Genomic DNA, 15,052 nt, shown 5'->3' with positions numbered 1-15,052 from the left:
CTGTGTTTATGGATTAGAGAGGAGGAGGGCACTGTGGGGGCCAGTGAGGCATTGCCCCAGAGCTTCTGGGGTTCCAGAGATGACATGCACAAAACCTGCCAGTGTATTCTTTCAAGGGAAGGGGAACAGTGTGGAGAGAAATCTTTTAAGTTCCATGAATTCCAGAAAAATTGTGAAAGTAAAGCCAAGGAACAGTAGACATTGAAGACTAGGAAAGTTGGATTGATCAAGCAGATTTTAGGAGATAAAGACAGAAAATAAAGATAGCTCTAGGAGGGAATTAAGTTTGAAGGTATTGATATATTTTGAGGGAAATTGGACTTTTAAGACAGATAATGACCAAAGAATGTGTTTTAACTCTTTTATTTTATAAGATCATGAAAATAGCATTTTCTGGGTGATATGAGGATTGGTTAAATGGTGGCATTGATTGGAAGGTAGAATCCCTGGAACTATATACCTAATTATATATCCCAATATAATCAGTAATTTTTTATTGACATAATTATCTTGCTCTCAGTTTTGTGAAAGTATAACTTTGATTCCCCATGCAGTTACTTTTCTGGATTTTCCAATTTTTTTTTCCTCAGAAGCTGTGTATCAAAATAATGAGAAATGTATCTTAAACTCTTGGCTGAAAACTTCATTCATACCTTCTGTTGTCGTTTAGCTCGATCCAAGGATTATTCGACCATTTATAGCAGAATGCCGGCAAACTATTGCCAAACTTGATAATCAGAACATGAAAGCCATTAAAGGACTCGAAGACCGGCTCTATGCCCTGGACCAGATGATCGCTAGCTGCAGCCGACTGGTGAACGAACAGAAGGAACTCGCTCAGGTGCTCACTTCAGACTTCTCTCGGGAAAAGCAGTGTGTAGTTTCTCTGCTGGTATTTTATCTGCACTATCGATTTGGTATACACCCATTTCACCTCTGTCTTCACTGTTGGTACTGCAGGTGTGTCATTTCCATGTAGTAAGACAGATGCCAGTTCTTAATGTCCAGGTTTGAGAAAATCAAGTGAGCCGAGAGCACTTTAGATAAGACAGTAACTGAAAGGTAAACTGTGAAAATGCTGTGCGCGGCTGGGGAAAATGTACGTGGAAAGAACATGAGAAAGCAGCCCTTGCACTAAACGTTTGGAGTGCCTCCTGCCCCTGCTCAAAGAACTAAAAAAGAGTAAATGGGATTTGTAAAAGTGCAGGAGGAAAATAGGAAATCTTGCGGGTTACTAACACCTAATTTCTTAGGTCTGATTTAATGCAGCGTTCTAAGAATTTTCTTGTCAATTTAGGGTAAAGTGATGGGAGAGTGGCAGACATCTTCTGTCTCCCCAGTGACCTACCCTCCAGAGGACTCTGGTAGACGGCAAAAGAGTTCAGTTGTCTAATCTGGGTTCTAACACACACTTCTAGTTTAACTTTCCTCTGCCAGTATTTTCCCTCCAAATGTGTTCTTACTTTAGAACGTAACAATCATTTTGATGGGTACAGATGTTTGACTTCACCTCCATGGCCGTATACACAGTATGTGGTAGGTGGATAAAATGTATATCTCCTTGACTTATTCTTTTTAAANAAGTCGGACGCTTAACCGACTAAGCCACCCAGGCGCCCCTTGACTTATTCTTTTTAAGTAAAGCTTAAAATACTGAATTGCATTTTTATAGTTTCTTAATCGAATTCATCTAATTCCCAGACTCTCTTCTTTTTTCATTTGACTGTGGACCCAGCCACCTTCTGAATTAAATCGCTTTATCTTGTGTATTTACACTGACCTAGAACACTAGTGCACTGCTGAGTAGAATATGGTCATGGTGTCCTTGTTTAATTTCTGATCTATAGAAAGTGCTCTTTCACAATTATAATATTTCTACTAGTTTATTTTTTTCTCTATGTCCTAGTAGAAACCTTTTATCGAATTAAGAAAGTTAATAGTCAACCTCTAATCTTGAACGATCTTTGGATTCTTGGAGTAAACTCAACATAATATGTTGTCTTTTTTAAGTTTAACATTTTGGGTAATTGAATTATATTCACTTGTGTGTATGTATTATTATTGCCTTCTTAATTATTTATTTATTTTGAGAGAGCACAAGAATGTGCACAAGGGAGGGGGGAGAGAATCCCAAGTAGGCTCCATGCTATCTGTGCAGAGCCTGACTAGGGCACGATCTCAGGAACTGTGAGTTCATGACCTGAGCCAAAATCAAAAGTCAGCCACTTAACTGATTGAGCCTCCCAGGCTCCCCTGTATGTATTTTTCATTTGGTATGTATTTGGGTATCAGGGTAACAGTGGCATCAGGGTTACAGTGGCCTCAAAGTAAGTTGAGAAATTTCTTATTTGGAACATTTAGTCCATTTATTTATTTATTTTTAGTGTTTAACAGTTTTTAAAATTTTTTTTTCATGGTTATTTATTTTGAGAGAGACAGACAGCACAGTCAGGGGAGGGGCAGATATAGAGGGAGAGAGAAAACCCTAAACAGGCTCCACACTGTCAGCGCAGAGCCCGACATGGGGCTCGAACCCATGAGCTGTTATATCATGACCTGAACCAAAGTCAAGTGTTGGACACTTAACAGACTGAGCCACCCAGGCGCTCCTCATTCATTTTTTAATGCAATTACTGAATATTTGTTTTTAGGGGTTCCTGGGTGGCTCAGTCAGTTGAGTGTCCCACTTCAGCTCAGATTAGGATCTCGAGGTTTGTGAGTTCGAGCCCTGTGTCGGGGCTCTGTGCTGACAGCTCAGAGCTTGTAGCCTGCTTCGGATCTTGTGTCTCCCCCACTCATGCTCTGTCTCTACTTCTCAAAAATCAATAAACTTAAAGTTGTTGTACAGAAATTTTTAAATTCTGTAGTCAAATGGATTGGTCCTTTTTTCATATTTAATTTTATGAACTCATCATTCCTTTAAAATCTCCACATTTTTTGGGGTGCATGGGTGGCTTAATCAGTTAAGTATCTGACTTTGGCTCAGGTCATGATCTCACAGTTTGTGAGTTCTCCTGTGAGCACAGTACCCATTTTGGATCCTCTGTCCCTCTCCTTTCTCTGTCTCTTAAAAATAAATAAACATTAAAAATTTTTTTAAATCTCCACATTCCTTTATTCCTGTTTCTCTGATTGAANNNNTATTCTCATCTCTGCATTGGATTCAGCGAATGGACTTGTGTCCTACAAGGAATGTAATTTTTCTGGAAGTATAGTTGCTGTGCTGAAGTGCTAATAGTGATTTTTTATTTTCTTTAAAGCAGAAGGAGAGACGCCTGAGTGTCTCTGTCAGTTAAGTGTCTGACTTCGGCTCAGGTCATGATCCCACGGTTCATGGGTTCAAGCCCTACATTGGGCTTTGTGCTGACAGCTCAGAGCCTGGAGCCTGCTTTGGATTCTGTTTTTCCCTTCTCTCTGCCCCTTCCCTGCTCATACTCTGTCTCTCTCTCTCTCTCAATAAATAAACATTAAAAAAAAATTGTTTTAATGCAGATTTTCTTTAGATTTGATCGTTTTTTGTTTGCTTTCCAGACCTGACCCTTAAACTTTCTTGAACCCAAACTGAAATAAAATTTAGTAGACGTGTCCTGTGTTGTTCCTGTGAAAATTTGAAAACTAATTTTTGGTGTCCTGTGATCATAGAAGTACCCTGTCCAACCAACCATCTTCTGTCCCCCAGTTCATATGTATTTGACTGGCACGGATTCATAGAGGCAGAGGTTTCTCCCACTGAGCCATCACTTCCACAGACAAGCCGTCTCTGACTGCAGTCTTGATCCGATTTATTTTCTCTTCGCATGTTGTTCTTAGCCTATGTCATAATTATGTTTAAGAGATTGTGTGTGTTTTTTAAAAAGCACTTTCTTCTTTAAGAATATGAGGTCCAAGCCTGCAGGACTCCAGTCTGTCTTTTCGTTTTGTCCTATTCACAGGAACTTGCCACTGTCAGTACCTCTAGAATGAGAATTTGGAGTAGTAGATCCTTAAGTTTGTGAAATGTTAGAGAGTTCTCTTCAATCTGTCTGGTCTGGAATCTCTCACATTTTATTTACAGATGTCTCATTTGTCAGTTTTGTGACAGCTAGTCTTGTTTTCCCCATTGCAGATATTTTCTTTGCTTATCGGTATTTTCTTTAGAATGTGGTTGGTGAAAGTAGATAAATTCAGATTGTTTTGACGAATTGATTTTACATCTTGTGTAAACACAGTTTTGTGTAGTTCATTCTATCTACATAGCAATTAAATCTTCTAACCAGCCACTCTTAAAGAGAAAGGAAAAGAAATAATAGAAGATTTATTGCCTTCGTATTTTATATGACAAAGACCAGTTCATGAAGCTTTAATGGAGTCATGTCTTTAAAACCACACTGCTGGTGATGTTATAGACCTTCTACCTGGTCTGATAGAGAAACTTCCCCAGGTCTGTGAAGATATGTTAACACTGGAGCCCTGAAAATCATTTCAGTGAGTAGTATTTCTTTAGCCATCTTCTCATCCTTAAGGATTGTCAGCAAACTAAGGAAAATAACAAGGGCGGTTCCCTGGTGGTTCAGTGGGTTAAGCACCTAACTTGATTTCAGTCAGGTCATGATCTCATGATTTTGTGAATTTGAGCCCTGTGTCAGGCTCTACATGGTGACGGCAGGGAGCCTGCACAGGACTCTTTGTCTCCCTCTGTCTCTGCCCCTTCCCTGTTCACACTCTCTGTCCTCCTCTTAAAAATAAATAAGAAGGAATCTTCTTCCTAAACCAAAAGCCCACAGAATATGTCCTTGAGGGCAGTCGTAAGTACTGTAGTAAACCAGCAAGTAGTGACATTTCTTTAGAGTATTGTCATGATTACTTAATTCTTATTAGATAATCTAGTGAAATTCAGAAGTATGATACAGTTTAAGTTCTGCTTTCTATCTTCACTCAGCTATGTAATTTTTTTTAAATGTATATATGCATCATGTGGCTATCAGTCCTTATTTACACATAAAAAATTAATACTGAATGACATCAGAGATTATTCTATTCTTTATTTACCTTCTTTTATTGAAGTGTAGTTGACCTACAATGTTCTATTAGTTTTAGGTCTACAACATAGTGACTGGACAGTTATGTACCTTCCTTAGTGTTCACCGTGATCAACTGTAATCGTCCTCTGTCATCATACAACATTAGGACAGTGTTGGCGACTATATTCCCTATGCTGGATTTTACATTCCTCTGACTTATTTTACGAAGCTTGTGCCTCGTGAAGGATATTTCTACTTAGTCTTAATGTTACGCTAAGGATGGTTAAACAAATCTATTTTATTGAAAACAGATTCACATTTTTTCTTTTGGCACCATTTGCATATATGTGCCCCTGGTGTCAGGAAATTCTTTATTGATGACCTAGCATTTGGTTTGGGGGATTGGTGGTGTATTTTACTTGGGTTCAGTAAAAAGCAGTTGAAAACTTACTAAGATTTTAATTTAACACAATTGATGAAAACAGTAATTTATTTTTAAATTCAGAAAAACTATTGCCACAGTTGAGCATACAGCATATTGAAAGGGAGGTACTGTATAAAATTACTGTGAAATTGTCTTGCTTTCAGATATTAAACCATTTTGACTTAAATTTTTTTTATGTCTTTTCATTTATTTAAAAAATTTTTAATGTTTTATTTATTTCTGAGAGACAGAGAGAGGATGAGCAGGGCAGGGTCAGAGAGAGAGGGAAATATAGAATCTGAAGCAGGCTCCAGGCTATGAGCTATCAGCACAGAGCCTGATGTGGGGCTGGAACCCACAAGCTGTGAGGTCATGACCTGAGCTGAAGTCGGATGCCCAACCGACTAAGCCACTCAGGTGCCCATTTTTTATTTATTTTTGAGAGTCAGAGACAGCACGAGCAGGGGAGGGTCAGACAGAGAGAGATACAGAATCCAGAGACAGGCTCCAGGCTCTGAGCTAGCTGTCATCACAGAGCCTGATGCGGGGCTTGAACCCGTGAACTGTGAGTTCATGACCTGAGCCGAAGTCAGACACTTAAGCGACTGAGACACCCAGGCGCCCCTAAACCATTTTGACTGTAATGCACATCACTTAAATTCAGATATTTTCTTGAAGTTTAGGAAGACCTGAAACAGAAAGGAGAGAGAGAACTACCAAAAAGTTGGAAGATGTACTGTCGGCAGTCATGTTTTCTTAGGATTATTTATAGGAGCACGCATGGCAGTCAGATGCTCATGCATATCCTGAAACTTCTTTCGCGCGTTAACTGTCTAGTTAGCAGAGTTGGAAAAAGAACCTATAAATACAATAAAAATACTTGCTGTTAGGATTTTGTTAAAGTTTTGTGCACACAACTACCTTATCATTTCTTAAATATTTATTATTACTTTTTGTTTTGAGAGAGATTGGGACACAGGATCAAAAGAAGGCTAAGCACTTGAACCCATGAACCATGAGATCATGACCTGAGCCAAAATCAAGAGTCAGACATGTAACCTACTGAACCACCCAGGCGCCCCACAGCTACCTTATATTATATGTGGCACATCTGTCTAAATTTATGGCCTAAACACAATCCTTGCTTAACAAAATGATGCATAGTTTACCTATGAAAACAACTGAGTGAGGATAGCTAAGAAAAAAATGTAAGAAAATGTTAATTTTTTAACCAAATAAATTGTATTATAAAAATTACACGTTTAAGTTATTGTAATGATATGAGCACTGATACGTCTATGTATATCATATGTACATATATATGTAGGGGAATCAAAATACAGTCCAGAAATACTGAGAGAGGAACGACTTTTCAATAAAAAGCGCAGTCGATTGTTACTCATTTGGTGAAATGTACAAAATACTACTGAATATCATTGGTTAGGTTAAGTCAGTTATTTCATGGCTTACCATCAGTGACCGTGTTTTGTGTAATGTCATGCTCTGATCCATGGTGTAGTAGGAGTCTAGACACATAAGCTCTAGTTGTGATTGACTAAGCATGTCCTTGGACAAATCACTCTCTCTTCCCAGTGGGTTTCTTTCTTTTTTTTTTTATCCCCTAGAATAAAAATGGAATTGAATTAGATGAGCAGAGAGTTCTTAAAAACAGTCTCTTTTTATGAACACACCTACATTCAGGAAAGTGGAAAGTGGATTTTAAAATCTCGTTTAAGGTTCCCCAGGTGGCTGCATTGGTTAAGCGTCCAACTCCTGATTTTGGCTCTTGTCGTGATCTCATGTCTGTGAGTCCAGTGCTGTCAGCACAGAGCCTGCCTTGGGTTTCCTCTCTGTCTCTCTCTCTCTGCCACTCCCGTGTGGGCATGTGCTTGCTCGCTCACTCTCTCTCTCTCTCTCTCCCTCTCCCCCGGTGTAAATGAACTTTAAAAGAAATCGTGTTTAAAAATAGAACAGTTCATGTTTAACAAAGATTTTCCTTTTAAATGAATGTATGTATCTTTCATGAAAGAAAGTTAGTATCCTTTTCAATATTTTCTCTCAAAGGGATTTTTAGCTAATCAGATGAGAGCTGAAAACTTGAAGGATGCATCTGTGTTACCTGATTTGTGCCTGAGTCATGCAAATCAGTTGATGATTATGTTGCAAAATCACAGAAAGCTGCTGGATATTAAACAGAAGTGTACCACTGCGAAACAGGAACTAGCAAATAACCTACACGTCAGACTGAAGTAAGTCATTCTGTCACATCTAACTTATGATGTTTAGCATTGGTTTCTTAAAATTTCTACCAAGTAATGGAGTATTTGTCTCTTATCATTATATTGAAATATTTGACTGGTTGATTAACTTGGGATTAGTTCATTTTTATAGAGTTTGTGTGTCTCAATTTCATTCTATAGGTGGTGTTGCTTTGTAATGCTTCATGCGGATCAAGATGGAGAGAAATTGCAAGCTTTGCTCCGCCTCGTAATAGAACTGTTAGAAAGAGTCAAAATTGTTGAAGCTCTTAGTACAGTGCCTCAGATGTACTGCTTAGCTGTTGTTGAGGTTGTAAGGAGAAAAATGTTCATAAAACACTACAGGGAGGTATGCAAGTTGAATTCTGTTTTCATTGTGTATGAGCCTTAACGAGTTGGTGTGTGACATTAACCTGAGCTTTCCTCCTCTTAGTGGGCTGGTGCTTTAGTCAAGGACGGAAAGCGATTATATGAAGCTGAAAAGTCAAAAAGGGAATCCTTTGGGAAATTATTTAGTAAGTGTTCTCTTCACTACTAAATTTATTTTTAACGAAAAATGCAGTTTCTATTTTGTAGATATGAATGTATTATTATGTATAACGTATGTGCTACATTATATACTAGTATTAATAGCGTTAATTATTATTGAACTCTGGGGAAACATTGCTTTTAAGGTCTGTAGATTTGAATCCATCGTTAAAATTCAAATATGAAGAATTGCCCATTTGTTTTTTTAAAAACCAGAGGTTCCCCCTCCCCCCCCCCAAAATTATAAAATAGCTATATTGTTCATTTCTTCACACAGGGAGGTCCTTTTTGAGAAATCGTCTGTTTAAGGGACTGGACTCCTGGCCCCCGTCTTTTTGTGTATGTATTCTCTTCTTTTTCTTTTTAATTTATTTCTTAATGTTCACTTATTTTTGTGAGAGGGGGAGAGCATGAGCGTGAGCAGGGGAGGGGCAGAGAGAGAGAGGAGACACAGAATTCTAGCAGGCTCTAGGCTCTGAGCTGTCAGGCCAGAGCCCAACGTGGGCTGGAATCCAGGAACTGTGAGTTCATGACCTGAGCTGAAGTCAGACGATTAACTGACTGAGCCGTCCAGGTGCCCCTTCTGTGTGTGTTTTCTAACCGTGACTGAATTTTCTAAGTGTTCAAACCTTTATTTCAGAAGGAGGGAGATTTTTCAGGAAGATGTAGAATTGTTTTTCTATCAACATTAAATGTTTTTGGCTTTAAGAGCCAGTTCTCATGTAACTTTAAGATATGTTCATAGCTTTTGATCAAGAGTTTTCCTAACACAGGAGGATAAGCCATACTATACTGTTTTGTTTTGGTTTTGTTTTCTTTAAAAAATTTTTTTTAATGTTTTTATTTATTTCTGAGAGAGAGAGTGTGAGCAGGGGAGAGTCAGAGAGAGAGGAAGATACAGAATCTGAAACAGGCTCCAGGCTCTGAGCTAGCTGTTAGCATAGAGCCCAATATGGGGCTTGAACCCACGAACTGCGATATCCTGACCTGAGCCGAAGTCAGACACTTAACTGACTGAGCCACCCAGGTGCCCCAGCCATACTATACTGTTAAGCGGTCAAATGGTAGGAACAGATATTCTTATTATTTTGTCCTTGTCCTTTCCCCTCCTCTTTACCTCTCCCCTGCTCCTTTCTCTTTCCCTCCCGGCCCCTTCTGCCCTCTCCCTTTACATTCTCTTTACCACCATTACTACCACCACCCCATCCACCCCATTATTCATTTCTTTACAGTCAGGTGGTCTTCATTGTAAGCATGAAAAATACAATAGTGGTTTTAAACCAGGATTACTGAGGATCATTCATTTTATTTCATGGGAATAAAAGGATTCCACAGGTCAGAAGTTTGGGAGATGCTGTAGGTATTTTGTTGGTTCCCAGTTGCCCTGCCTAGCTATTAAACATGGTTCTGTACTGCAGGATTTCTTAGGGCTTTAACTCTGTAATTTTGAATATCTAACTGAGCGATGTAATAGGGCTTCCTGTACTCTTTTCTGTAGGACCACTGTTTAATGAAGACTGACTTGACATTTCTGAATCTGTTTAGGTAATGAATCCAACAATTGGAGTTGCTTTAACAGTTGTATTTCTTGGGGCGCCTGGGTGGCTCAGTCAGCTAAGTGTCGGATTCTTGGTTTCCGTTCAGGGCACGATAACCACAGTTACCGGTGTCCCAGCCCCACATCCGGCCTCATCCCGACAGTGTGGAGCCCACTTGGGATTCTGTCCTCTTCTCTCTCTGCCCCTCCCTACTCACTCTGTCTCTGTCTCTCTCAAAGTAAATAAACTTAAAAAGTTGTATTTTTTGTCAATATTATAAAGAAATGATATAAGTATAATTTGCTTTTAAAGAAGCTGAAATTGAGTAAGAGTTTGTATTTTTGAATATGTAATGGAAAAAAGATCAAGTAAAAGGCAAGGAAAGGCAGCGTTACATAGGAAAAGCTTTTTACAATATTTAAACAAGGCTTGGTAATAAGAGATAGGAATAGAAATAGGGTGAGGGCTAGAGAGATCTTCGTGGTCAGGCTATATAAGTCAAGGAAAAATTCGGGAGTAGCCTGTGTGCTAGGGAAGCAAATGAGTTCCTTTAATGTTGATAGGCTACTCGTCAGTTGATGGACATTTAGGCTGTTTCCATCTGGCTATTGTGGGAAAATGGTTAAGGAGAGGGAGGGAGACAAACCATAAGAGACTCTTAAATGCTGAGAACTGAGGGTTGACGGGGGTGGGGGAGAGGGGGAAAGGGGTGATGGGCAGGGAGGAGGGCACTTGTTATATGCAGACCAACTTGACGTTAAACTGTAAAAGAAAATAAAAATGTTGACAGGCTACTACCCCATTTTTAAAAATCTGACAAGAGAGAAAGGAAGAGTCCTGTCAGTTAATCATCAACAGCTTATGGTTCCCAGTTATTTAAGACTCAGGAAAATAGTATATACCACATTGTATCGAGTAGTGCTTTACTTTTATTTTGTTTTATTCTACTCCTTAAATGTCAGTAGGTGATTCTGTAGCACTTTTGCTTCTTTGTTATACTGGAATTAATTACAGTAAAAAAGCATTTATAAATTTGTCCTGTATGTTTTTGGGAAATTTTTGTTTTGTATAGACACAGAAGCCTCGGAAGTTTGACTGTGAACTCCCAGATATTTCATTAAAAGATTTACAGTTTCTGCAATCATTTTGTCCTTCAGAAGTCCAGCCATTCCTCAGGTAAATGTCATGAGTATTCTTAACTTTAGTTATCACCTTAAAACGTTTTCCTTATTTTGGAGCTGTGGGAAGTAGCACTAGTCACTGTAGCATTTGCCAGAATATAGAAATATGATAGATTGGCTTTCCTATCCTGCTTCAGGAAATTTCTAGGGAACGTGCAGTGCAAATGATCAGAAAATGAAGATAAAGCAGAAGGAAATTAATGCCTTATCTGCAGTTAATTTTTTTTCAGTAATTCCTCTGACTTTCTGTATACTGTGGGGGATTTCTAATTCACCACTTTAATGATTATGCCTCAGCTGTCTGAAGCTATTGCTGGTAATGATTGAAAGAGGATGTTAAAACTGTAGTTATTTTCAACACAGTTTAAAATACCTGCAGGTAGGTATCTGTCTTGTTGTTGCCCAGTCAGAACTCTAATTTAGTTGCATTCGTTTTCAGGGTCCCCTTACTTTGTGACTTTGACCCTCTGCACCAGCACGTACTTGCTCTGCACAACTTGGTGAAAGCAGCACAAAGTGTGGATGAGATGTCACAGACCATTACAGATCTACTGAGCGAACAGAAGGCAAATTAAGTTCCTACCCGTGGTTTGAGTCATTGGCATTGCACGTTTGTGTTGCTGTCGCTCTTTTGTAAGCCTGTCCCTCTCTCTTCCAGGCTTCCGTGAGTCACGTGTCCCCGCAGTCGGCTTCCTCACCACGGACCGAAAGTGCAACAGGAATTGCAACTACTACCTCACCAAGAACTCCTCCCCCGCTCGCTGTTCAGGATCCCTTGTGTCCTGCAGTGTGTCCCTTAGAAGAATTATCTCCGGACAGCATTGATGCCCATACCTTTGATTTTGAGACTATTCCTCATCCAAACATAGAACAGACTATTCATCAAGTTTCATTGGACTTGGATTCCTTAGCAGAAAGTCCCGAATCTGATTTTATGTCTGCTGTCAATGAGTTTGTAATAGAAGAAAATCTGTCCTCTCCTAATCCTATAAGTGACCCTCAGAGTCCAGAAATGATGGTGGAATCGCTGTATTCATCAGTTATCAATGCAATAGACAGTAGACGGTTGCAGGATACAAACGTGTGCGGGAAGGAGGAGCTGGGAGGTCGCGCCTCCCTAAACATCCAGTTGGAAAGATGCCGAGGCGCTGCCCGGGACTCCCATCTCAGTGTACAGGCCGTCAAGGAAGACCTTTGCCACTTGAGAACATTTGTGCAGAAGGAACAGTGTGACTTCTCAAATTCTTTAAAATGTACAGCATTAGAAATAAGAAGCATTATTGAAAAGGTAAGGTATTCTCTGGAATTAACACTAAATGAAAAACACGAAAAAGAACTGCAGTCTCTCCAGAGCGAATACGAGGACAAACTTGGGGCACTAAGAAAGGAGAGTGAAGAAAATGAGAACAAAATTAAGAAGCTGACCGGAGACTTGGCCCGCCTCGAGGAGGTCTTACAAAACAAAGACAACGAATTTGCTTTGGTGCAACATGAAAAAGAAGCCGTCATCTGCCTGCAAAATGAAAAGGATCAGAAGTTGTTGGAGATGGAGAATCTCATGCACACCCAGAACTGTGAAATCAAGGAGCTGAAGCAGTCGCGGGAGGTGGTGCTGGAAGACCTCAAGAAGCTGCATGAGGAGAACGATGAGAGGCTGCAGCTGCTGCGGACGGAGCTGCAGTGTTTAGAGCAGAGCCACCTGAAGGAGCTGGAGGACACGCTGCACGACAGGCACACGCAGGAGTTTGAGAAGGCGGAGACGGACCACCGAGTGTCCTTGGAGAAACTGAAAAAGGAAAATCAGCAACGAATCGACCAGATGCAGGAGTCTCACGCCGCGGCGATCCAGGAAAAAGAGCAGCAGCTCCAGGAGTTAAAACTCAGAGTTTCTGATTTGTCCGACATGAGATGTAAGTTAGAGGTCGAACTTGCACTGAAGGAGGCGGAAACCGATGAAATAAAAATTTTGCTGGAGGAAAGCAGAGCCCAGCAGAAGGAGACCTTGAAATCTCTTCTCGAACAAGAGACCGAAAACTTGAGAACAGAGATAAGTAAACTAAACCAAAAGATTCAGGATAATAATGAAAGCTATCAGGTGGGCTTGGTAGAGCTGAGAACTTTAATGACAATTGAAAAAGATCAGTGCATTTCCGAGTTAATTAGCAGACACGAAGAGGAATCCGACCTGCTCAAAGCTGAACTAAACAAAGTCACATCATTGCACAACCAAGCATTTGAAATGGAAAAACACCTGAAAGAAGAAATCACGGAACTACAGAGTAAGTTGGACGCAGACTTGAGTGCTCTTGAGAAGCAAAAAGATGAAAAACTCAACCAACAGGAAGAGAAGTATGAAGCGATTATCCAGAAACTTGAGAAAGACAAAGAGAAACTTGTCCAGATCCAGGAACAGGACAGGGAACAGTTAATTCAGAAGCTTAATTGTGAGAAAGAAGAAGCTATTCAGACTGCCCTCGCAGAGTTTAAGGCGGAGAGAGAAGCTATTGAGAAAGAGTTATTAGAAAAAGTTAAACATCTTGAGAATCAAATAGCAAAAAGGTAAGAATTACTTTAGGCTATAATTAGAAAATTAATACATTGGTGATTCAAATTTTAGTATCGTGTATAATCACAGTACCTTGATATGTTTACTTATCTTGGGTAAATATAGTAACTTATCTTGGGTAAATATAGTAACAGATATTTTTCCATAGTAAAATCCTTTATACCCAGTGTTTCTTAGAAACATTTAAAAACTAACACTGTATACACCCATTAGTGGCTTCTTAAAACATATTAGTATCTTGATGGGGCCCCTGGGTGGCTCAGTCGGTGAAGCATCCGACTCTTGATTTTGGCTCAGGGCATGATCCTACGAGTTATGAGATCGAGCCCCGTGCAGGACTCCTTGCTCACAATGCGGAGCCTGCTTGGGATTCTTGCTCACTCATTCTCTGTGCCCCTCTCGCACGAGCACATGTGTGCGTGTGCACTGTCTCTCAAAATAAATAAACTCTTTAAAAAAATAGGAAAAAATAATAAAGTGGATTAGCATTTTGAATTTCCAGAGAATGATTTTTTTTTTTTTTAAGCAAATTGCAAGTGTTTTCAAGGACTTCTTCCTTTTTTAACTTGTTAAATTCCTTTGGTTTATTTGAAGTTTTTTTCCCCTGATTTCTTCCAGTTGAAAATTGCTTTTTTCCATTCATTTTAAATTGTGTACGTATGGGGCATGTGGGTGGCTCAGCTGGTTAAGCATCCCGACTCTTGATTTCGGCTCAGGTCGTGATCTTGTGGTTTGTGGGATCAAGCCCCCCGTTCGTGGGACTGAGCCCTGCATCAGGCTCTTCACTGGCAGTGTGGAACCTGCCTGGGATTCTCTCACCTCTCTCTTTGCCCCTCCCCCTGCTCACTCATGCCCTCTTGCTCTTTCTCTAAAAAAATAAATAAACAATTTAAAAAATTGTGTATGTATGAAAGATAACACCTTCCTCTTGAGCATGGCTTAGTAAATGCTAAGTTCTAAATTGGGGCTTAATAGTTTCATCGTTATTTTCTTGATAATGAAAGTTCAGTTATTCCCTCTGTGGTTCAAAGGATAACTTTTTAAAATTCAGGTTTTATACCTGGATTGTGGTGGGTTGTTTGCATTTTTAATATTGTTACTGTCTGATGTTACCACCTTTTGATCAGAGAAAATAGTCTTCAGTTATTTCTGCTCCTTAAATTCCAGTTTTATGGCCTAATAAAGAATTTCTGGAGCATCATCGATGAGCTCTACCATTAATTCTTCCAAGTGAATGTATTTATAGGTTTGTATCCCTGATATATTTTAACCTGTTTCTTGCCTAATCACTTTTCCAGTCTCTTGTGATTGACTTTCTGCCGTGTAATATTCATATCTTGATCTACAGTTAAGCTTCCCTTTCTGTCTTGAAAACAGAAACCCTGTGGATTCTGGGGGCCGTGGAGGGTTTTGTCCAGGAATTAGGGCTGGCACGAATGTTTACAGAGTCAGAGGGTCAAGGTCAAGCAAGTGACTACTGAGAAGCAGGAAGGCTCTTGGTGAAATATCAGGAAAGCAGATGCTAAAGTACCCACCAAAGCTGATAGTCACTCATGG

General features: G+C 39.7%; 1 protein-coding gene across 4 annotated transcripts in view; it reads left to right on the top strand.

Annotated features, from left to right (window-relative positions):
* The window catches only part of RB1CC1 (RB1 inducible coiled-coil 1), a 69,635-nt gene that overhangs the window by 19,141 nt on the left and 35,442 nt on the right, over window positions 1-15,052 (top strand). For all 4 annotated transcript variants that reach the window (XM_077757108.1, XM_077757107.1, XM_077757109.1 and 1 more), the window contains 8 exons: window positions 671-841; window positions 7,489-7,673; window positions 7,845-8,031; window positions 8,116-8,197; window positions 8,488-8,549; window positions 10,821-10,924; window positions 11,369-11,495; window positions 11,588-13,488. In XM_077757108.1, coding sequence (XP_077613234.1) covers window positions 671-841; window positions 7,489-7,673; window positions 7,845-8,031; window positions 8,116-8,197; window positions 8,488-8,549; window positions 10,821-10,924; window positions 11,369-11,495; window positions 11,588-13,488 — 2,819 coding nt within the window. The remainder of the gene's footprint in view (window positions 1-670; window positions 842-7,488; window positions 7,674-7,844; window positions 8,032-8,115; window positions 8,198-8,487; window positions 8,550-10,820; window positions 10,925-11,368; window positions 11,496-11,587; window positions 13,489-15,052) is intronic.

The sequence above is a fragment of the Crocuta crocuta genome, unplaced genomic scaffold, assembly GCF_008692635.1.
Source record: "Crocuta crocuta isolate KB4526 unplaced genomic scaffold, BGI_CrCroc_1.0 scaffold465, whole genome shotgun sequence".
In the NCBI taxonomy this organism is placed as follows: Eukaryota; Metazoa; Chordata; class Mammalia; order Carnivora; family Hyaenidae; genus Crocuta; species Crocuta crocuta.
The sequence above is the reverse complement of the archived record's forward strand: the minus strand, read 5'-3'. Positions and strand labels throughout refer to the sequence as shown.